Source organism: Nerophis ophidion, linkage group LG08, assembly GCF_033978795.1.
Source record: "Nerophis ophidion isolate RoL-2023_Sa linkage group LG08, RoL_Noph_v1.0, whole genome shotgun sequence".
Taxonomy (NCBI): Eukaryota; Metazoa; Chordata; class Actinopteri; order Syngnathiformes; family Syngnathidae; genus Nerophis; species Nerophis ophidion.
This window is the reverse complement of record NC_084618.1, coordinates 46,902,219-46,927,453: the sequence shown is the minus strand read 5'-3', so window position 1 is coordinate 46,927,453 and position 25,235 is coordinate 46,902,219. Positions and strand designations below refer to the sequence as shown.

Sequence of the window (25,235 nt, the reverse complement as noted above, 5' to 3'; positions counted from 1 at the left end):
TAGCAATTATCTACACACCTTTCAATAGAAGGCAGCATGTCTAACTCCACCCTTACACACAGCATTTGTGTAAATTTAACCCTCTCAAATAAAGACAGTACTTATGCCTAGTACTCACTGCAGTTAAGTAAGCCTCCTCCTGGAAGCATTTTGAAAATGTACGGAAATTGGATCAATTAGTTTAATCACAATGTTCCACCTTCTCAGGTGGAGCCAAGTACGAAACTCTTCCCAGCTGTCTTTGCCAAAGCTACCAGCCCGAGTGTTTTCCAATTTGAATTGGGGAGAATTAAGGTGAGACAAACATATTTTCAAATAGTACATTCAACATTCTCTGTATTTTCTCTTGTGATTATTAGTTAGAAATATAATTACATTGATACCTCGGCCCCTACAACCCAGTTTAGGCATGATTTGGTTTTAGGTGAACATTTCTACTACTGTATATTTACATTTTAAACCGTCTCGGTTAGGGAGTCAGTCTCTGTGAGTTTTTATTTCAGTACGGCTGCAGAATAACCCACCAAAGAGCCAAAAGAAGTTGTAGCATACATTAATTATCCAATCAAAATCAACGAGAGCTTTAGTGTCCTTGTTTCCAGATTGTCAGTGAATGCACCACACTGCTAAGGTACAGTAAATACCAAATGGTCAAGTCTAAAATGGCACATACCGGCGGCCTTCCATAGTTTTAAAGATACCTTTGTCTTTCCCTGACACCTTAATGTCAGAGATGAAATGTCCTCGCACTGAAGGGGGCATAGCTCAGTTGGTAGAGTGGCCGTGCCAGCAACTTGAGAGTTCCAGGTTCGATCCCCGCTTCTGACTGCTGTTTTGTCCTTGGGCAAGACACTTTACCCACCTGCTCCCAGTGCCACCCACACTGGTTCAAATGTAACTTAGATATTGGGTTTCACTATGTAAAGTGCTTTGAGTCACTGTATAAATATAATTCACTTCACTGAGAGAGCTACAAGCACCATTTAAAGTCCGCCCTTTTAAAAGAGTAGTTCAACCTTGTTTTCCCTGCTCATTTACATGGAGGAGGGGCGACAAAGCGGTTGGCCAGAAAATGTAAGACAGTGGAGTCATGACGGTGTGACATGTCATCCTAAAAGATTTAAAACTGTCTAATGATTTAGTTAGTTGATGTGACAAACTTGTGTGAGCGCATAGCCGTTGGATATAACACGGGTGCTGTGTTGTATCCAAATAAGGATATAACACGGCACCCGTGTTATATCCGACCTCTGATCCAAATAAGGTTAGAAACACTATTGAATGTAAGAAAGAAGTCATAGCTAAGTACGGATGTGTTGTTTGTGGAGCTCTCCCCTGCTCCAATCTTCAGTAAAGGTATAAGTGATGTTAAACGCTCATTTATCCATTTTATTTGTCACATTTCAATCCGTCAATCAATTTATTATTAATACAATATTAATTAATGTATATGTGTTTTGCATTGTTTTTTGCATGTAAGCCAAATTATTCTTTGCTTATCCAATACTTTCACTGAAAATAAGTTTACCTGAAACATCAATGTTTAAAAAATCAATGGGATGAAAGTAATTGTCACTATATTTTATAATGTTCTATTATTTCACCTAATTTCACACTTTCTTAAACTTTAACAAAGAACTACATCTCTTCAACTCATCACTAAGCTCGTTCCACTATTTAACTGAAATACATTTTTATTTTGTATTCGTTCTTACCTTACCTATTTCAAAAACCAATATCCCCCGTAAATTATTGTTTTCTCCTTAATTTAATAAACCTAAGAATACAAGCTGGAAGACTGTTGTTCTTTACTCGAAACATAATTTCCATTGTTTTTAAAAACACAATATCTGAAAATTTTAACACACTAAAACTTATAAATAATAGATTGGTAGGTTCATAGTGGCACACTTTGTGTATTATTGTAATTACCCTTTTTTGAAGTTTAATTATTGGGTGTATGTTTTATAAACATTTTTCCAAACTTCAACACAATATATTAAATATGGAAAAATAAAATAATAATATAACCTATGCAGACTTTTCTTATTCAGCATGTGTTTTACGTTATAAAAAATAGCAATGGATTTGGATATATTCAATATGCGGTTTCTAACATAATTTATGATCAATTATTATTCCCAAGAATTTAGTTTCGTATACTCTTATACTTCATATACAATTTGTCCTTGCACCACTACACACCATTTTTTCTTATCATTTAATTATAACTTATTAATATCAAACCATTTTTTTAGCTGAAGCAACTCAACCTTTAATATCAACACTTCATTCTAGTCTTCTCCTAGACAGTATACATTTGTATCATCTGCAAACATAATACATTCAAATTTATTAAATACTTAACATATATAATTTAAATAAAGTATAAATAAATTAGGTCCCAATACCGAGCCTTGTGGAACCCCACAAGTTACTCTTCTTGGCTGTGATTTAGTTTTATTAATTTCCACATATTGAGATTTATTACATAAATAACTACTTAACCACTGTTGTGAAACACCTCTTATGCCTTAGTTTTCCAATTCTTGCAGAAGTAAGGAACGATCGATTGTGTCAAAAGCTTTACATAAGTCAATAAATACTTTCTATTGCTGTAGCTATGTTTTCTATAAAGTCCATCACTGCTAGGGATGTAGATGGATTACTCTTGAACCCATACTGATGGTCATTCAGTAGCTCATGTTTGTCAATGAACTTATCAAGTCGATTTACAAATAATTTCTCAAAGATTTTTGCAAATTGAGGTAGTAGAGACACAGGTCTATAATTTGACACCATATGTTTATCACCATTTTTAAAAATCGGAATAACTTTAGCGATTTTAATTTTGTCAGGAAAAGTTCAAGTTAATAAAGATGTATGACATATATAAGTAAACGGCTTCAGGACACAATTCATCACTTCTTTCACAAGTGACATATCCACGTTATTACCATCGACAGATTTTTTGTTCTTTAACTTTCTGATCACTTCCAACACATCACTTTCACAAACTCCACCCAAAAACATTGCATTTTTAATGTCAGATACATGCTTTAACTTTTTGTCATCATTAATATTAAAATTAATATTTTTAGCCAGATTTGGGCCAATATTCACAAAGAACTTATTGAATTCCTCAGTTTCTTCTATATTTTCAATAATTGAGTTGTCATCTTTTACCAAAAATGCTGTAAACATAATTTTCGCTAGATTTTTGGATCATAGTATTAGGCACAAGACTGCGCTATTTTTTAACCCAGAATGAAATCTTCTAAGTAATGGTCTCAGTATGTCATGAGTGAACATGAATGATGCAGCCAGAGATCAAGCAGGATCCATTGTAAGTATTACTCATTTGGGATGATTTGACACACATTGCACTGAGAATACAAAAACAAAATCAAGCATATTTATATTCAAATCTCCCAAAAATATTTCCAAATTCACGTTTATACAAATTCTTGATGTATTTGTATGTCACATTTTTATATATGTACATTTTATTTGTATACATTTTTTAATCTCAAAAATATATTTACAAATACACGTTTATTTATACAAATTATTTATTTTGTTTTATATCACATTTGTATTTGTATTTGTATATTTATTAATATATGCATATGTATTAATATCATTGATATATGTAAGTTGATGTGAGACAATTCTACTTCCATATAAATGGACCGCTTGGAAAGGTACCTCTGTATATCTTATGATAATAGAATTATTTTGGGGGTATTATATCATCCTGGAACTATTGACCAGCATACCTTCATCCATTTTCTACCGCTTATTCCCTTTTGGGGTCGCGGAGGGCGCTGGTGCCTATCTCAACTACAATTGGGCGGAAGGCGGGTACACCCTGGACAAGTCGCCACCTCATCGCAGGGCCAACACAGATAGACAGACAACATTCACACTCACATTCACACACTAGGGCCAATTTAGTGTCGCCAATCAACCTATTCCAAGGTGCATGTGTTTGGAAGAGGGAGGAAGCCGGAGTACCCGGAGGGAACCCACGCATTCACGGGGAGAACATGCAAACTCCACACAGAAAGATCCCGAGCCTGGGTTTGAACCCAGGACTGCAGGACCTTCGTATTGTGAGGCAGACGCACTAACCCCTCTACCACCGTGAAGACCACCAGCATACCTCTGTTTTTTTAAACCCTTCAAAAACTGACTAGACATTGTTGTTTGTGACAACTTTCATACAATTGGCATCATAATTATTTTCCTTTTTTAGAATGTGATGCCTCTGTCAGCTGGTCTATTTTTAAGTGAGAGAAGGAATCCAGTTCCCCAATGTCCTCCACGGCTGCATGTACAGTTTCTGACTCCTGTATTGTGGAGTCGTGTTCCCAATCATGTTCCTAAGGTAAAACACCTGCATGGTACTTAAAACATATACTTGTGTGTTTCCACACTAGTCTGTGTGTGTGTGTTTGTGTGTATTAACAATTAACTCTACAGGTTTCAGTGTCCCAAGTAAATGACCGACATGGCTGGCTGATTCATTGCAATGAACCTCTACAGTTTTTGTCTCTGCACATACCTGAGGAGAACAGGTGGAAAGCACGCTTACACGTCAAAAATGTCACTGAGTCAAACCTCTCACATATTTAAATGCCATCCCTTTGTTGTCTCATGTCTAATTCAGTCTGTGTGTTGTTCAGGTCACTAGATGTCTTGGAGCTATCAGAGAGGAAAGACTTATTAAAGTTTCACTATCACACCCTCAGACTATACTCAGCAATCTGTGCTTTGGGAAACAATCGGGTGGCTCATGCCCTCTGCTCCCATGTGGATGAGGCACAGCTCCTGCATGCAATAGAGAATAAATATATGCCAGGTAAGTCCCATAGCTTTGAATATCTGTAACGTACACTAACTAACAATAAAGTGAGCTTCATTTACTCATCATTGCCATGAAGGCTGCTACATGAGCAGAGAACATTGGCAGGAGAGGTAATGCCTTTTAAGGATTTGGGATTGAAGAAGATTAGTGATAGAGTGTTTAGCATTTGGAAAAGAAAGGTGATACTGTACGTTATCTCAACTTTCAAATTCTGTCCACCTTAGAGGGCAATGGGTTATACTTGTATAGTGCGTTTCTACCTTCAAGTTACTCAAAGCGCTTTAACACTATTTCCACATTCAACCATTCACACACACTGATGGCGGAAGGTGCCATGCAAGGCCCTAACCATGACCCATCAGGAGCAAGGGTGAAGTGTCTTGTTCAAGGACACAACGGACGTGACTAGGATGGCGAAAGCCGGGGATCGAACAACAACGACTACTTTGGGACAAATGATAACCCAAAACCTTATACTTTTAAAACTTAATAACATGAGCTACAAGTATTAAAAGCTGATTTATAAGCAGATATAGCTAGTTGCAGTATTTCTAAGTACTAAAGAATAAATATTAACTATAAACATGATAAAACAATCACTTACTGAACAATAGGGATGTATATGGTTAACATTTTATCGTTACGATACCCTATAAATATTCCTTATCATTACCGGTATTTATCGGCATTCTTATCGGTACTGTATGTAATTGGTGTAAATAAAGACGTTACGAATGCATTTTTATTATAATTGTTATTAGCACAAGAGGTTAACATCATGTCAACACCTGTTTTTTAAGTCTTAAACCAATCAGATATGTTTGCGGTAAAGGTAAAATGTGGTTATGTCATCATCTTGTAAACACCACACAAATCCATCACTGTGTTTCTATTCATTACAATTACACCCAGCTACAAAAAAAATATTTATCTAGGCAGCGCATGGACCTTTTACATGGTACTGTATATCATATCATAATTGATATATCAAATATATCATATAGATCAATACAATCTTTTAGCATATTAGGTGGGTGTGCAGTTGAGCAAAGTGTGTTTTGATGCCACGCAAATGCGGCGACTAGAGACCTATCGGCAGAGGCTATCTTGCTTCTGAGCAACTTTATGAATTATTGTACTACTTCCATTTTTCACTTTTTTGAGTGGGTTAATATTGGCCTGTGGATTACTGGATAGCTATACTTTTGACTTTGAGGGTCTCTTGAGGATGAAATGTTGTTACAAACTTAAGTGTGATGTTGCTTCCTTATTTGAGATTACTCTAAGCTTATTATCAGATTCTCGGGCGATGCACTATGGCAAGAAAATTTTTCTGATCTCCATTGATACCACAACTTTTTACATTGTTTTAAACTGCCAGTTTTATAGATAGATAGATAGTATTTTATTGATTCCTTCAGGAGAGTTCCTTCAGGAAAATGAAAATTCCAGCAGCAGTGTACAGAGTTGAGATCAATTTAAAAAAGTAAATAATGTGTATTTAAATGGAAACAAAATACAGAAATATAACAATAACAATAAAAATAAAAAGCAACAATGGTAATAAAAATATAACAGTAAAATAAGAATATAACAAGAGAAACTAGGCAGTAGTGACCATGATATGAAAACGTATTGCACTGTTATTGTTTTGCATCCATTATAGCATCTGTACTAAAAACCAAACAAACTATGGATTAGTGAAATGTTTTATTAACATTACAAGTGAATTTAAAAAAAGGGAAATTAAATAGGAAAAAACACAATAACCATGTATCATTAAATTTGAGTTTATATGTTTTCAAGTAAAAGAAACACTGGTGCTCCAACTATTGCCTTAGAAGCTGTAAATTGGCATTCACGTCCTCAACTGGCTGCCATAGTAGCAGAAGTTTTTGACACAGTTTTATGGCGACAAGTAGTCATTGTATTTGTAAAAGAAACATATCACCTGACACGTTGAAGTCATTTGGTAAATGTAGGGCTGTGTATATTTGAGTTAGTTTAGTACAGAGGTCACCAACACGGTGCCCGCAGGCACCAGGTAGCCCGTAAGGACCAGTTGAGTCGCCCGCTGGCCTGTTTTAAAAATAGCTCAAATAGCAGCACTTACCAGTGAGCTGCCTCTATTTTTTAAATTTTATTTATTTACTAGCAAGCTGGTCTCGCTTTGCTCGACATTTTTAGTTCTAAGAGAGGCAAAACTCAAATAGAATTTGAAAATCCAAGAAAATATTTTAAAGACTTGGTCTTCACTTGTTTAAATAAATGCATTAATTGTTTTACTTTGCTTCTTATAACTTTCAGAAAGAAAATTTTAGAGAAAAAATACAACCTTAAAAATGATTTTAGGATTTTTACACACATACACGTTTTTACCTTTTAAATTCCTTCCTCTTCTTTCCTGACAATTTAAATCAATGTTCAAGTATTTTTTTTTTATTGTAAAGAATAATCAATACATTTTAATATAATTTTTCATTTTAGCTTCTCTTTTTTCGACAAAGAATATTTGAAATATTTCTTCAAACTTATTATGATTAAAATTAAAAAAAAAATTCTGTCAAATCTAGAAAATCTGTAGAATCAAATTTGAATCTTATTTCAAAGTCTTTTGAATTTCTTTTAAAATTTTTGTTCTGGAAAATCTAGAAGAAATAAATATTTGTCTTTGTTAGAAATATAGCTTGGTCCAATTTGTCTAACAAAGTGCAGATTGGATTTTAACCTATTTAAAACATGTCATCAAAAATATATATTTATTGTGAGAAATCATTAAGATGATCAGTGTTTCCACAAAGATAAATATAATTAATTATTAATAATAACATAGAGTTAAAGGTAAATTGAGCAAATTGGCTATTTCTGGCCATTTATTTAAGTATGTATCAAACTGGTAGCCCTTCGCATTAATCAGTACCCAAGAAGTAGCTCTTGGTTTCAAAAAGGTTGGTGACCCCTGGTTTAGTAGTTTGAAAAAAGGCCCCAGGAGAATGCCGGGCTGCCGTGGATAGAGAGCTGGCCCCTGGCTGGCATGGCTCCATGCAGATTAGTGTTTGTTAAGTGCACGGTAAACATTATTTCCCCTTTTCCTCTCAATGACAGCATCTCAGTCATAGTACGCCAATTTCCACGACTTTCCGCATTTAGATTCTGTTTTTAGCAAAAATTGATTCCATCCGCGAATCCCATGACGCACAAATCTATGATTCTGTTTACTTATGTGTACCCAGAAGTGGGGCGATAAAGGATTGACTCCGATTCCGCCGTGTCTTTTTTTTCCTGCTTTGCTGCAGCATCAGAATGAATGTTTCAACGCGCGCGTCATAATTACGACGGTCAGCTGGGTAAAAGAGTAATAATAGCAATATCATTAGTCCAAACATCTACCGTCCGTTTGGGCCGACTCATTTAGGAACCGGTTCCTAAAAATATTGGTAGCCAGTATACATCCGTACTAAATAATGTCGGCTCTCATTGGGATTCCAACTGATGGGATGTGTATATACTTCAATACATGATCATAAGGTAAAAAAATGCTGGGAGCAAATGAGAATATTGTCTTGTCGTCCTCGCCATGTCTTCCATTTGTTAGTTGAATTTCTAAGTTGACCAACTTGACTTTGACACCTACTACCCAGGTAAGAGGCATGATTATAACCTAGTTCGGACTTTACCAACTCAGAGGCGATGCAGCTGCAACAGCTCAGTAAGCATTTAGCTACATAATGGCTGCATAAATTACCTCTGGTGATCAGAGGGTGATATTGCTAAAAGTAGTCGCTCTGCGTTAGCTCTTATAAAGTGCAGTTCCCCTTCAAATTAGACAATCACTGAATTACATTTATAAATGAACATTCTTTAATGAAGCAAAATTATTATTATCCTAGCTTGTTTGTATTCTTCCCATGAGTTGCATAGTCTTCATTTAAGAAGTGAGAGGGAACCATTTTTAAGGAGCAAGGTGATTGTCATTGGGCATTTACATGCATGCACAGCACAACTATTTTGTTGAGCTAAATGACAAAATTAACGATAGCGTAAATTATGTCCTGTCCCCCCCAATTCTAATACATCTTGCTTAAACCTGGCTGAGAATCAAACCTGTACCATACAACTTAAAGTCATAAACCACATACACTACAACAATTTGATGCATCAAGAAGGTGAAATTGGTTCTTTTATCGTCCTAATGTTGAAGGAATATGAGGAGAGGTATATACATTTCTTGTTATTTAATCAATTTTTGGTTATCAAGCATGTCACAGTAGGCTATAGTGTATTGTTAGAAAGTAATATTTGTTCAAAAGTATGAAAACCTTGTGATAGGCTTTTGATATCCCTTTTGATACAAATTGTCCACCCCTTGTCGAGCTGGCGTCCCATATGCTAGAAAATGTCAACTGTGTAGGCCGCAAGCTCTGAGGCTGTTGGCGGACTGAGCTGCAAACATGAACACATTCTGATATTTGGCGGCAGTGGAATGTTCCATTTTCTTGGGATAGCACTTTGCTATTCACTCTGATGAAATTACTCTTCCCAGTTGCGTTTTATCTCCTTCAAGCATGTGGGTACCTGTCTAGCACCATCGACATGTTTGAGTGTGTAACTGTCATTAAGCAACACACCACGCACACGTTTGGTGCTAACATTTAAAAAATATGCAGCTTTAAATGAAAGATGTAGTCGTGTCATGCACGAGGTAGAGATGTGGGTCCGGCTGAGAGGCATCGGATTGGTAGAATATTGACATCCTACTAATATTCATCTTTACACTTTGCGAGAGATTTAGCACTCACATTTAGATTTAACATTTAGCACTCACATTTAGATTTAAGATTTATATTTGTTATTTAGGTTTAGAATCAACATTTAGGTTTAAATTCAAGATTTAAGTTTGGATTTAACATTTAAGTTTATATTTAAGGTTTAGGTTTAGATTTTACATTTAGGTTTAGATTTAACATTTAGATTTAGATTAAAGTTTGGATTTAACATTTAGGTTTAGATTCCAGATTTAGGATTAGCTTTAACATCCATCCATCCATCCATTTTCTACCGCTTATTCCCTTTCGGGGTCGCGGGGGGCGCTGGCGCCTATCTCAGCTACAATCGGGCGGAAGGCAGGGTACACCCTGGACAAGTCGCCACCTCATCGCAGGGCCAACACAGATAGACAGACAACATTCACACTCACATTCACACACTACGGCCAATTTTTAGTGTTGCCAATCAACCTATCGCCAGGTGCATGTCTTTGGAAGTGGGAGGAAGCCGGAGTACCCGGAGGGAACCCATGCATTCACGGGGAGAACATGCAAACTCCACACAGAAAGATCCCGATTTGAACCCAGGACTGCAGGACCTTCGTATTGTGAGGCAGACGCACTAACCCCTCTCCCACCGTGAAGCCCTAGCTTTAACATTTAGCGCTCAAATTTAGATTTAGATTTAAGAGTTAGTTTTAGATTTAACATTTATGTTTAGATTCAACATTTAGGTTTAGATTTAACATTTAGGTTTAGAGTTAATTTAAAATATATTTATAGTTAAGATTTAACTTTAGGTTTAACAATTAGATATACTCTTTAGAGTCAACATTTAATTTAAACTTAAATGTGGTGAAAATTAGCTAAATCTGAGAAATGTGGGTTATATCTGAAAAATACATCTGCTAGAAATGTGTGACTGAACTTTTACACTCTGCACCCCATAGCTGCAAAGCATCTCAATAATAAAATTCATAACAAAAAGTAGACATTCTCTTAATGAATACATCAGTAAGTCAATCATTTCATACTAACCTCGGTGTTAGGAAATGAAGGAAGTGACCACGGGATGCAGAGACGGGAAGCAAGGTTGAATTACAAAAAGGGAAAAATTGAATAAGTCCAAAAGGTGTAACAAAGGCGATGGATAGGATAGGATAGGTCTTTATTGTCATTGCACAAATACAACAAAACTTTTTCAGCACAAACCTGTTCAAGATTTGACAAGCAAACAGTTTAAAGGGTTACAGAACAAGAACAGTGATGGGTAGCCATAAGGCGCCACTTAAAAGATGGGAAAAAGGTAAACGCTGGGGAAGGATGAGTAAAAAAATACAATCTAGACTGGGCTCCTAAGGGGGCCCAGTCTGGAGTGGGAATAAACCTCCAAAGCAAAGCACATATACATATTACAACATACATCTCGAGATATCTAGCAACAGAGAGAAGGTAGTTCAAGGTCATGGTGGTAGGCCGCAGCTCTCAGGCATTGACCATCCATTCATCACCCCTATAGGATTTGCGTCTCCTTCGGGAGATTCTCGAAGCCAGGAAAACAATCCAAGTTAGGTTTTGTATGCGGGTGAAAATAAAATTTGCTTTTCACTCTAAATTGTCTATGACTGGTCCTCAAAACTGCGGGGTAGACAGTCCAATGTAATCCACAGTTCTTCCCGCATCCTCCAATCATTTGTGGCAGCTTTGGGGTACTTTGAAGACTGCCAGCAACTTCCAATTTGTCGACAAACCAGAGCAACGCTTACTCCAATCAGCAGATGTCCTGTTGTCATAATTCCGAATAGGTGGATATCTTCACGTCCTCGACAGAAAAGGATCGCCAGGCATGCGGCCCTCCTTCTTCTCCCAAGAAGTCCGTCGTGTGTCCAGCAACAACCGCTTCGTCACGACAGGAGGTTCCCCCAAACCCAAGATCTTGTCAATTTTGTTGAGGCCAGTTAAATAGTTCCAATGTTTAGATTTGGAGAGCAGTGCAAAAAGAGGCAACAAGAAAGTTAAGACAAGACAAAGAAGCAAGCAGGAGAGGAAAGGGGAGCGTCCACCCTCGATGAGTGCCAGAGAGATCGGGCAGAAGTGCACACCATGGATACACAAACAAAAACAGGTTCCTCAGTGATTGGCAGGGAAAAGGCCAGGGCGTACTGAGCACAGCATAAAGTCCAACACAGAATCCTAGTTATTTCCGGGAAACAAACGCAAAGAGGTGAGGGATTACAGGACTAAGGAGAGACAGGACTGACGAAGTGAAGCAGGCGCAAGCACGTGGGAGGTTCAGGAGATAATAACCGGCAAGACCAAGCTGTTCGTGACAAGCTTAAATACTCTTTGGTTGAAATTGGTTGCAGGTGTGCCTTAGTGTCTGTCCCTCGCTGGGGACTAATGAACTGAAGGAAACAGACATCACAATAAAAAGGAGAAGGCAAGGAAAATGATAAAACACTACACTTGGTGTTACACAATTTCACCGGAAATTTGTGAAAATAATAATATTTTATAGATCATCTGTGTGTGTGTGTGTGCGCGTGTACATGCGCGTGTGTGCGCGCATGTGTGTGTGTGTGTGTGTGTTTGGAGGATGAAGATTGACAGCTGACAAGTTGACACTATCTGTCAAAAAACTATCAAATCAATTGATTCAAATGTGTTACATGTTTCAGTTATTATGCTTGCTACTTTCCTGTTGGTCATACACAGTATGATCAATAAATCAATAGTTGTTGATCACCTCCTCGCCTTAGCATCCTGATACACTATTTCTATTAAATAGTCGCATTGTTCAATGATCATTGATCAACAGAAATCGTTTGGGGGAAAAGAGTCCACGGCCAGATTCTATGCAATTACGCATCTTTTTCACTTAAGCACATGAGAGAATAGGGCCCTGAGAGCATAAGAGGTCCACTTGTATGTTCTAACAATTGTATGTTTCTTTGTGACGTTTAGGTTTGCTTCGCACAGGCTACTATGACCTCCTGATCGACATCCACCTTAGAAGCTATGCGACAGCTCGCCTCATGATGAACAATGAGTACATTGTTCCAATGACGGGGGAAACCAAGAGTATAACCCTGTTTCCCGATGAGCAGAAGAAACATGGCTTGCCTGGCATTGGTCTCAGCACTTCTCTAAGACCCAGAATGCACTTTTCATCTCCCAGTTTTGTCTGTGGACCTGGATCGTCATCTCGATCTAAATGCAACAACGGATCAGGATCAAGAGAGTCTTACCAGTACAGCCCTGAATTTCCCCTGGACAAATTAAAAACCAAAACAATTGAGATGTTGACAGAGGCAGTATGTGAGGGGAACATGCATGTAAGGGATCCAATAGGAGGCAGCACAGAATTTCTCTTTGTTCCACTCATCAAGCTGTTTTACACCATGCTAATCATGGGTGTATTCCAAAACGGAGATTTGAAGAACATACTGCGGCTGATTGAACCATCTGTGTTCTCTGAAAGATGTGAAGGACAGGATGACATGCGTGAAGAGTTGGGAAGGAGAACAGACGGAGGAGAAAAGGACTTGCCCAAAGAAGGATTGTTGCAGATGAAACTACCGGAACCAGTAAAACTTCAGGTAACTGGCAGAAAACTGTAAATTATTGTATCAGCTCCTTATGTGTATGCTGCATTTTGACTTGGTAGTTTTCACACAGTGCCTAATAATTATTTTTGTGAAAAAATATCAACCATTGCACATCATTTTACAGAACCTTAAGTCACAGAAAAGATTATATGACATTGTAAACGTTATTATTAGGTTTCACTCATGCCATGCAATATGTTGCGTTACATTTTGAGAAAATTTCCTTTTTTATGTTATTTGAAAAATATTATCCTTTGCTTACATGTGATTAATCAAGTAGGCTATCCTAACAACCCTAAAATACCTCTAGATTAAAGGGGCCGTTTACACCATTCACACAGTTCCATAGAGGGCGCTAATTTTCCAACTTACACAGTATATCCCGCCCATTTATGGATTTTAGAACATAATGATGTAACTACGTGCAATATGTAGTTTTGGGTGTTGTTAGTTAATGTAAGAGATTTGGATAGTTGGCATTAGCTGTCATTGAATGTATATTCTATCGTAACATTGACTGCAAATTGTTCGCTACTTCTCTTGGACTGCTTTTGTATGTATTCCTTGCGTACGTGTTGATGAGACAAGGTTAAGGAACACCGTAAACACCAATCATTTTATTTGGGCCAATAAAAAATGTATAACATAAACTTAGTAAAAATATAGACGATTTGTAAAACACTAATGCTAACACAAGCTAGCCGGTGCTGTTTTTGTGTGGGGGTTTTCAACCGTGAAACCGAGCAGCATAAGCAGCGCCTGTAGAGAAAGAATGAATATTTAAGTAGAATTAAAGAAAAAGAGTTGAACTGTGCACTTTCCGGCATCATTTCCACAAAAACAAACATGATGATTGTCACTATTATTAGGATTTCATTGATCAACCAACAGAATATGTAACTACAAAAATAGTGCAGTTGCAACCGGTGAAGATTTTACAATTATAAGTTATTTACAAACCCTGTTTCCACATGAGTTGGGAAATTGTGTTAGATGAAAATATGAATGGAATATAATGATTTGCAAATAATTTTTTAACCCATATTCAGTTGAATATGCTACAAAGACAACAAAATTGATGTTCAAACTGATAAACATTTTCTTTTTTGCAAATAATCATTAACTTTAGAATTTGATGCCAGCAACACGTGACAAAGAAGTTGGGAAAGGTAGCAATAAATACTGATAAAGTTGAGTAATGCTCATCAAACACTTATTTGGAACATCCCACAGGTGTCCAGCCAGGCTAATTGGGAAAAGGTGGGTGCAATGATTGGGTATAAAAACAGCTTCCCAAAAAATGCTCAGTCTTTCACAAGAAAGGATGGGGTGAAGTACACCCCTTTGTCCACAACTGCGTGAGCAAATAGTCAAACAGTTTAAGAATAACGTTTCTCAAAGTGCCATTGCAAGAAATTTCGGGATTTCAACATCTATGGTCCATAATATCATCAAAAGGTTCAGAGAATCTGGAGAAATCACTCCACATAAGCGGCATGGCTGGAAACCAACATTGAATGACCGTGACCTTCGATCCCTCAGACGGCACTGTATCAAAATCCGACATCAATCTCTAAAGGATATCACCACATGGGCTCAGGAACACTTAAGAAAACCACTGTCACTAAATACAATTTGTTGCTACATCTGTAAGTGCAAGCTAAAGCTCTACTATGCAAAGCGAAAAACATTCATCAACAACATCCAGAAACGCCGCCGGCTTCTCTGGGCCCGAGATCATCTAAGATGGACTTATGCAAAGTGGAAAAGTGTTCTGTGGTCTGACGAGTCCACATTTCAAATTGTTTTTGGAAATATTCGACATCGTGTCATCTGGACCAAAGGGGAAGCAAACCATCCAGACTGTTGTCGACTCAAAGTTCAAAAGCCAGCATCTGTGATTGTATGGGGGTGTATTAGTGCCCGAGGCATGGGTAACTTACACATCTGTGAAGGCACCATTAATGCTGAAAGGTACATACAGGTTTTAGAATAACATATGCTGCCATCTAAGCTCCGTCTTTTTCATGGACGCCCCTGCTTATTTCAGCAAGACAATGCCAAGCCACATTCAACACGTGTTACAACTGCCTGGCTTTGTAAAAACAGAGTGCGGGTACTTTCCTGGCCTGCCTGCAGTCCAGACCTGTCTCCCATGGAAAATGTGTGGCGCATTATAAAGCGTAAAATGCGTCAGCGGGGACCCTGGACTGTTGAATTACTGAAGCTCTCCATAAAACAAGAATGGGAAAGAATTCCACTTTCAAAGCTTCAACAATTAGTTTCCTCAGTTCCCAAACGTTTATTGAGAGTTGTTAAAAGAAAAAGTGATGTAACACAGTGGTGAACATGCCTTTTCCCAACTACTTTGGCACGTGTTGCAGCAATGAAATTCTAAATAAATTATTATTTGCAAAAAAAAAAAAAAGTTTATGATTTTGAACATCAAATATCTTGTCTTCGTAGTGCATTCAATTGAATATGGGTTGAAAAGGATTTGCAAATCATTGTATTATATTTACATCTAACACAATTTCCCAACTCCTATGGAAACGGGGTTTGTACTTTTTAGAAATTTTTAATGGCAGATTTGTCTGAATACATTTTTTATTCATCTTAGTTACATACTTAATGAGCCAATGTTGCACAATATAATTCAACTAATATGTCTTTATGGTGTTTGTGTACCATAGATGTGTCATGTTATGCAGTACCTATGCGACTGCCAGGTGCGTCATCGTATTGAAGCAGTAGTGGCTTTCTCTGATGACTTTGTAGCCTCCCTCCAAGAAAACCAGAGGTTTCGCTACAATGAGGTGATGCTTGCGCTAAACATGTCTGCTGCTCTTACTGCCAAGAAGACCAAAGAATTCCGATCCCCCCCTCAAGAACAGGTAGGATTTCAAAGAAAAAGAGGTTGAGCAGACACAAGGAAACAAATCCTGTATGTTGATTTATTCACAGAGCAAAACGTGTGTATTAATAAAAAACTAACTACGGGTTTGGTTTGTTTTGTTTTGATCCCCAGCCAGTTGATTAAGTTTATTTGATTAAGATATATTTTTTATAGTTTTAGTACAGACCCAAAATCCAGAAAAAAACAATAACGATATGAATTAAGTAACTTGATCAGAACTGGACTGTCCAGATTCTCATCCGAGCAGGCTTTATGCAGTTCATGCTCAGAGACAGATATGACAGCTCTCGTCTGAGAGGACGGTTGGTGCCAGATAAAAAGTATGTATCCTTCAAAATAGGGTCATGCAAAGGCAAGATTGGTTTCACTTTGTTGTGATGCAAAACGACTGTTGGTATGATACAAACCTGAAACAAACACCTGAAACCAAAAATGCAAGTTATGATTTTAACAAGGTTGAGTTGTAAACCCCCCAACTGTGGTAAGTAAATTTCCACCAAATCGGGACCATATTTATTTTATGGTTTTCATGAAATCATTATAAGCCCACCACACAGCTTTCATACAACACCTGTATGTTCTACTCCACCCCTTGTTCCAGATGAGAGACTAGATCTGACCAATCTAAGTCAGTGAGCATGAACTGATGAAGCCTGCTCGGATGAGAAGCGAAACATCTTCTAAGATTAACTAAATAGTCCAGTTGCGATAGATTGAAAGCTCTGAGAATACACTGACCTGGATCAATGAGAACATCCATAGACATGTCATTCTTATTCTTTTCAAATTTCCTCAACTGTGTTGACATGTTGAATTCACCCAGAAAGTGTTTCATGCAGATCAACATGCTGCTGAACTTTAAGAACGAGAAGCAAGAGTGTCCCTGTCCTGAATACATCCAAGAACATCTTCTTGACTTCCATGAGGACCTCATGAGACACTGTGGTAAACTTGTCATCCTTTTTCTCAATCCTTATGAGAGACAAGTCGACAAAAGTCATTTTAGTTTTTTGCATTCTAACTTGTAATCATCAGCTCGATCTTGTTGGTTAGCAATGCAGCTAATGTTATCAATTTATTCTGCTTAGGGCTGGGCGATATATCGACATACTCGATATATCGCAGGGTTTTCTCTGTGCGATATAGAAAATGACTATATCGTGATATTCGAGTATACATTCTCACGCAGTTGCTTTTAGCTGCGGGCATTACACTACAGGCTCTTCTCACTCTTTGTTGTCCCCTTCTCACAGAGGCATAAAACAAGCGCACTTTCTTACATACGTTACATACAAATACACCCTCGCGGAGCTAAGAGGTAGCAGCATGGGTAATGTTAGCTGCGGTACGTACGAGTAGTAATACGAGAGAAAGAAGGTACAAATCTGGTAACAAATGAAGGAAGAATAAATTCCCAAGAAAAACAGCAGGGGGTCCATCGTCTGGCGGTGGTTTGGCTTCAAGTGGGAATATGTCGAACGGACAACCGTAATTTGTCAAGTTTGGGGGCAAAAGCGTTGTTACAAAAAGTAGCATTGCTGCTAATATGTAGCATCATTTGAAAAGTCACCCGCTAGAGAATGAAGAGTGCTTACTCCGCATTTCAACATATCTGTTTGGTGCCACACCAACAAAATGCCGAGGCAACCATTTCCACATCAACACTGTATGTAAAAAATAGTCAACAACAGAAGAAAATAACCCCCGCTGGAAACTACCACATAGCGAAGGACATGCATTTGATTTACTATTATGCAGCTCATTTTTATTTGACAGTTATTGAAATATCTTGTGATAAATCATGCACAAAAGTGCACTTTATTTCTTTTAACTATTGTAGTGGCGTTCTGTACAAAAAGTGCACTTTATTTAGTGTTGTTTAGATATGTCATCTAAGTGATATCATGCACAAAAGTGCGCTCATAGCTTATTTTAAAATTTCTCAAAAAATCTTGCATTTTCTGTTTTGAAATGACATGAATGTTCGTGCCACTGCATATTAACTGTTTAATAAATACAGTTTTGGTCAATTGACTTAGTTGTGATTTCCCTCTCTACATGATAGTTTAAAATGAGCACATATTAATGCAGTATGAACAAGAATGTTTTAATGTAGACACATAGAATCATCATACTGGTGTGATTATATGCATCAAGTGTTCATTCAAAGCTAAGGCAAAATATCAAAATATATATTGTGTATCGTGACATGGCCTAAAAATAATGAGATATTAAAAAAAGGCCATATCGCCTAGCCTTAATTCTGCCTCTTAATCGCTTTAAAAATGCATCAAAAAACTGCTAACAATACTTATTCACATTCCATAACCTGTATAATAACCAAGCTGTAGCAACATTGTTATTGTAAGAGTGAACACAGAGGATCTGTTTTGCTTGTGTAGTAACATATCAGCACGCTACGGTGTTAACCATAAGCTTCAGCAAGAGGTAAGCTAGCAACTGCGTCAACAACTAAATGCCATTTGAGTTTGTAATACACAACGCAATGCGATAGGACACCAATCTGTACTGACTGAAAAACATGAACAATCATATTACAGTATAAAATATAAAATATTAGCCGCCATTTCATGTTTTGTTTATACACAGCATATAGGGCATATGTCCTGTAGTTGTACTAACAAGCAAGACGTGCTGAGTGTATTGAGGCCAATAACAAAGTGACTCACTCGATGGACAGTTGGTCAAGCTGGCCGGGGACATTTCCCATTGATTTTGGTAAGTACACCGTTATTTTGACCAAGCTTGGCTCAAAGTTCCACAATAACAGCGTCAAGTCACGTCGAACTTACTCTCTCGGCTTCTGTCTGCTCCAGCGTTTCATCCTGTTCTTCGCGCTGGCTTTTCTATAAGTAGCAGTTTATCCTCCATATAGTCAGCTTTGAAAAGATAAGGTTGTGAATTCTCATTTGTCCATAAATAACATCTTCATTGTCTGTTACCAAGTCTGCCATGATTTGCTTCCAAGGGTAGAAACACACACTTGTGGCAGGAAGATGGCAGTGTATTGCTATGGAAACAGAAATAAAAATGTGCCAAGGAAAGAAGTTCCAACAATGCGTAAGATGACCAAAATACAATAAATATTTTGTCATATAACATATTTTTATGAACGTGCCTCTTACTACATTATTTATACTGTAGACATGCAGTGTGTATATAAAATGCTGATGGAGGGGGTGTAGTTGTTTTAGAGGTCTTTGAAGCCTACAAGGGTGACTAGACACATCTTGCAAAGGTTTTCTTTTTAATCATCTTTAAAATCCCCCGAAAATAAAAAAGACGTGTCTTTTTGTCTCTCATAATGATTGTGAACGATAGGCAAAATTCACAATAAGGTGCAGTTCCCCTTGACTTTCCCAGAGAGATTGAGCGGCACAAAACTGATGCGAGCATTGAGTGTTTAACAATCAATATTTTAGATGGATGAGCATTGATCAACTCTGTGCATTACTTTTCAAACACAGTTTTTCTGTTATCTCAGGAATAGAATTGGATGAAAATGGCGCTCTGAATGGAGACAGTGATTTCACCATTCGAGGTCGACTCATGTCGTTGGTGGAAAAAGTGTCTTCCCTGAAGAAAAGGATGGCCAACCTGCCCAAGGAAAAAACAGATCGAAAACCTAGTAAGTTCAGTGTAGATCAGAGTGTTCCAGTCAATACACATATCACATACCTAGTGCACTTACCGCAGATGTGCTTTTTTTCGAGAAAGATAAAGGCGACAAGCACCTACTATGTCATGTACTTTGCTACAACTCCACCTCTCTGTATGATTGATCTGTATTTTATTGTCCGATTCGCTATAACTATGTCACACTTACATTTGTTACATTACAAAGCTATTAACTTCACATTTATGATAGGGGCAGAAGAGTGTGTACAGTATGTGAAGCTGTAAATAGCCAACTTTATTTTAATTTGGACCAAAAATGTATAGAACACAGTCTGTATGTAATACAATTGGTATTCTTCTACTGACAGCAAAACTGTTATATTAGATACTTTCCAGTATCTATTATCCAGTATCTAATATAATATGGAGTGATAGTTTGTTGAGAGGATTTAAGACGTTATTACGGGACAGATAATTATCTGAGCCAAATGTTTGCTTGGATGTGTACATGCACATATAAATTGTACAAATGTGCGTAGCCACGATATGCATTCAGGATTAGTGTAATAATTTTTTAAAACCATCTAAGTTTCAACATGTTAAGATTTGAGGCTGCAATTTCTCTACATCTGTATTTTCAGGTACGTTACAACAATTGGTTTCCGACACTATGGTTCGCTGGTCTCAGGAGTCTCTTATTGAGGATCCAGAGCTCGTCAGAGCCATGTTTGTCCTGCTGCATCGACAGTATGATGGCATTGGAGGACAGGTTCTTTGACTTCTTTCTTTTTAGCAGATGCTGTCAGCTGATGCATGCACAATTAATAACAAGATCAAAAATGGTGTATACCGCCCTATTTAAATGAGGGTTTTGCATGTACTACAGGCTGTCACTATGAAGACACTCATTTATTGGACATCGACATGTGGTGTTTGACTATGTTGTAGAACATGCAGCACTACTTGCTATTTTGCTCATATAAGAGATGCATTGCTCAGCACACGAGCTTAGCAGATCAGCTTTTTGCGTGCGCTATCAAATTTGCACATCATTTAGTATACGCAAGCGTGTGTTTACAAACTGTATGCATGTACATGTTTTTTGTGAGAATGCAATATGTAACACTAGTTGTATGGATTTTAAATAAAAAAAAATTTTCAACTGACACTTGGTACTGCAACTTTTTCATACCACAATGAATCAATAGTCTAAACAGAATATGGATGTCGTTGTGGCTTGTTAAAGTTAAAGTACCAATGATTGTCACACACACTAGGTGTGGTGAAATTTGTCCTCTGCATTTGACCCATCCCCTTGATCACCCCCTGAGAAGTGAGGGGAGCAGTGGGCAGCAGCGGTGCTTTTTTGTGCTGCCCTTTAAGACATTTGTGATTAAGGGCTATGTAAATAAACTCTGATTGATTGATTTATTGATCGATGAATAATGAAGTGTTTGACCATGTCATTATGATTCCCTCTGTCTAGGCTCGGGCGCTTCCTAAGACCTACACAATAAACTCTGTATCGATTGAGGAAACCATCAATCTGCTGGCTGCTCTCGGTCAGATAAGATCGTTGCTGAGTGTGCGCATGGGTAGAGAGGAAGAGAAACTTATGATCCGGGGCCTGGGGTGAGAACACTTTTCAGACATTGAGCATGTTTCATGCGGGGATGACTTTCCATATAATGGTGTCATGTAAAATAATTATTCCTCTGCAGTGATATCATGAACAATAAGGTGTTCTACCAGCATCCTAATTTGATGAGAGCTCTGGGGATGCACGAAACTGTCATGGAGGTTATGGTGAATGTACTCAGTGGAGGAGACTGCAAGGTATGGAACAGTCGGTTAGAAAAGATTTGATCCAATGCTGATTTTGTAACTTAACCCAGTGGTCCCCAACCTTTTTGTATCAACGCTTAACAATTTTTATTTTTTTTTCTTCTTCGTCATGAAAAAGAGATGTTTTTGTCATGAAAAAGGGAGGTTTTTGTGGTTGGTGCACTAATTGTAAGTGTATGTTGTGTTTTTTATGTTGATTTAATAAAAAATAAAAAAAAATAAAAAAGTTGTATTTATTTATTTTTTTTAAATACAAAATTCTTCTGGTCCGGTGGTTGGGGACCACTGACTTAACCCATTTACTCATAAATTAATGAGAACCAGATAAACGAGCCAGCCTTTGGCAACAAAGGCAATAAAAAGCTCTCTCAAAAAACCTATTATACAAATGTGTGCTTTGTTCATGCCTTTGTAAGGGGTAAACTTAAAAAATAATATTGACCCCCATGTAATTTTGTTTGTGATAAAATCAGTTAGTCTTTCCTCTTTAGGCTTTTTTGCCTAAAGAGGAATGCTAAAGAAAAGAGAAACCTTCCTTTTTAAAAAACAAAAAACACTATTGAATTCTAATTAGGGTCTAGACATGCTTCATATAAGCTCTGTTATTTCTGTGTACATACAGTACAGGCCAAAAGTTTTGACACACCTTCTCATTCAATTTTTCATTTTATTTCCTTGACTATTTACATTGTAGATTGTCACTGAAGGTATCAAAACTATGAATGAACACATGTAGAGTTGTGTACTTAACAAAAAAAGGTGAAATTACTGAAAACATGTTTTATATTCTAGTTTCTTCAAAATAGCCACCCTTTGCTCTGATTACTGCTTTGCACACTCTTGGAGTTCTCTCGATGAGCTTCAAGTTCTCCTGCGAAGTGAAAAACATTTCAGGTGACTACCTCTTTGAAGGTCATCGAGAGAATTCCAACAGTGGGCAAAAAGTAATCACAGCAAAGGGTGGCTATTTTGAAGAAACAAGAATATAAAACATGTTTTCAATTATTTCACCTTTTTGTTTTAAGTATATAACTACTATGAACTAAAACTATGAATGAACTCTACATGTGTTCATTCATAGTTTTGATGCCTTTAGTGACAATCTACTATGTAAATAGTCACAAAAATAAAGAAAACTCAATTAATGACAAGGTGTGCCCAAACTTTTGGCATGTACTGAATATTATAGCTTATTTTCTGAAAACAGGTAATATACTCATTTAATAAAATCATTATGCCAAAAAAAGCCCACACACACTTGTAAATATCCTAAATGTGTTCTATACAGCTTTAAGCTTAACTTGAACTCATTCAGGGTATGCGCAACACCTGCTCTTAAAATGTTTTAAATCCAACAATTTGAATTTAAGGGACTTCAAATGTCTAAAATGCTCCTAAAAGATCATGCGGTCTTGAATACAATGTTGAAAGGTCTTAAAAATCTATTAACGTTACTTTTATTTAAAACATGCATAAACTTCATTCTTGCTTTTAAATTTTTATATTTTTGAAGTCGCTCGAACGTAACTACAAAACGTAACTAAAGTAGACTACCTGTGCTGCCCGGTCAGAATTATTCCAGATATTGTGCTGTGCACGTGCATTTGTGTGTTGTTACAGCTCAGCATAGCCGCGGAGAAAACTTAATAATAATAATGTAAAAGTCAAAAATTTGGGGTTAAATCCGTGTCACTTGCACAACTATACAAGGATCAACCCAAAGAGGTGTTTTGTGGGTATAAGTGGAGCCATTTGCTGAAGGAAATCATAATGAGATGTTTACTAATGAAATCATACTATTACATACAGTAAGCACTAGGGATGTGAATCTTTGGGCACCACACTATTCGATTCTTAGGGGTAACGATTTGATTCATAATTGATTTTCGTTTCAAAATGATTCTCGATGCATAATAAATACCTTTTTAATAACATTGGGTTCCAGTTCCATAATTAACTACATTGCTCCATGAAATAGACAAACACCTTTGATACATTTTTGTATTACTTATTTGTACAGCAAATATGGGCATCTACATCAACAATATGATTTGCCTGGCTGTTAAGGACAGATTTTTAAAAAATGTATGTATTTTTTTCTTTTTATCGATTTTTGAATTTTTTTAATCGTTTAAGAATCGCAATTCATTCGAAGATCTATTTTTTTCTGTGGTAGTAGTATGCTCACAGCAGTGAAAATATTAGGAAAACAGAATTCTCATACATAATTAGTGTTATTTATTCCAATATTTTCAGGTCAGTTTCTCATGTCTAATCTTTTTTCCAAGTTTATACAGCAACTGACATTAAATGCTACAACCGTTGTCTGTTTAGTTTTTACACTCAATTTATGGTTGGGTGAGGAAAGCAAGGATATTTTGTGAATGCCATCTTGTCATGCTCAAATAAAAAATAGTCCTTGTTTATTAGCAAAATGTTTTCAAAAAAGTCAAACAAAACAGATAAAAAGGTGTTCATATATTACCAGGTACAAAATCAGCTGAGCAAATGTGAATGTTATCCACATTATTCACATCCAAATTCTGTTTGAGGCTTGAGAGCCATAATCACCTTCTTCCTTTTTAGACAATCTCTCTGTTTTTCACAACTTTGTGCAGATACTGTAGTAGCACTGTAGATGTTTTTAACTGTTTGCTCAATTCTGACAACTGCAAAAACTGCAAAAGTTTACCATTTAGCTTTACCAGAGATGCTAACCGTCGCTTTCACAGGCAAGAAATGGTTGTGCTTTCCTCTACCATTGCTGACGTTCAGGTTGTCACATGAAAACACTCGATATGAAGCACACTGCACTTTTTGCAAGAAAAACACTTCTATGGCAAATCTGAAAAAGGGCTGATATGATTAGTTTACAATAGATAGGTTTCTGATGTATTTATTTGTTTAACCATTTTGTTTTCCAATGTGAAAGAGCTTTGAAAGCATTTATATAGTTAGAAATAAGTCTGGCTGTCTGATTTATGTTTTTGTACTTTTTGCCCCCATGGATGTGAAATGGTCTTAAAATATTTCATCATGGTTTTTAAAAAAGTCTTAAAAAGTCTGAAATTTGACTTGTTGAAACCTGCCAAGACCCTGTCTCAAAGTGATGTTCAGGATATGTTTTAGACTGGTTGTCATGCGACAGGGTTTGTTAGGTAACATGCTGGTATGTGAAGACGCTAGCTCAATTTTTTTTTGCCATTCTAAACCCATTTTTAAATTATATTGCTTTAATAGGGCAAAACTATGTCAAATATTACAACTCAAATGTGGTTACTATATTTATTCAATGAATATATATAAAACAAATTAGGAATATATTGTTTACCAGGCTTAAGGTCTTAAAACTGCTAACGGAAAGCCACACGTGACATGTTTGTCGCAATTGCACTACCAGTTATTATCCACTGTATACATTTCAGTGTCAATTATTTTGTAATATGTTTTTTTCATTCAACTCAAAGTACATATGTGCGAAACACAAATAGGTTATTTACAAATTAAGACACATTTACATAGTCATTTGTCATTCATTTGTAGTATAGTATACATTTTTTCAATGTGTTCCTTCTGTGATGAATCCCCCA

The 25,235-nt window shown here is 36.9% G+C and overlaps 1 protein-coding gene across 8 annotated transcripts in view; it reads left to right on the top strand.

The window, feature by feature from the left end:
* Window positions 1-25,235, top strand: part of ryr2a (ryanodine receptor 2a (cardiac)) — a 310,189-nt gene that overhangs the window by 138,148 nt on the left and 146,806 nt on the right. For all 8 annotated transcript variants that reach the window (XM_061908696.1, XM_061908695.1, XM_061908691.1 and 5 more), the window contains exons 35-45: window positions 208-294; window positions 4,259-4,390; window positions 4,486-4,580; window positions 4,689-4,864; window positions 12,601-13,235; window positions 15,938-16,138; window positions 17,001-17,106; window positions 19,667-19,810; window positions 20,442-20,569; window positions 21,287-21,432; window positions 21,522-21,636. In XM_061908696.1, coding sequence (XP_061764680.1) covers window positions 208-294; window positions 4,259-4,390; window positions 4,486-4,580; window positions 4,689-4,864; window positions 12,601-13,235; window positions 15,938-16,138; window positions 17,001-17,106; window positions 19,667-19,810; window positions 20,442-20,569; window positions 21,287-21,432; window positions 21,522-21,636 — 1,965 coding nt within the window. The remainder of the gene's footprint in view (window positions 1-207; window positions 295-4,258; window positions 4,391-4,485; window positions 4,581-4,688; window positions 4,865-12,600; window positions 13,236-15,937; window positions 16,139-17,000; window positions 17,107-19,666; window positions 19,811-20,441; window positions 20,570-21,286; window positions 21,433-21,521; window positions 21,637-25,235) is intronic.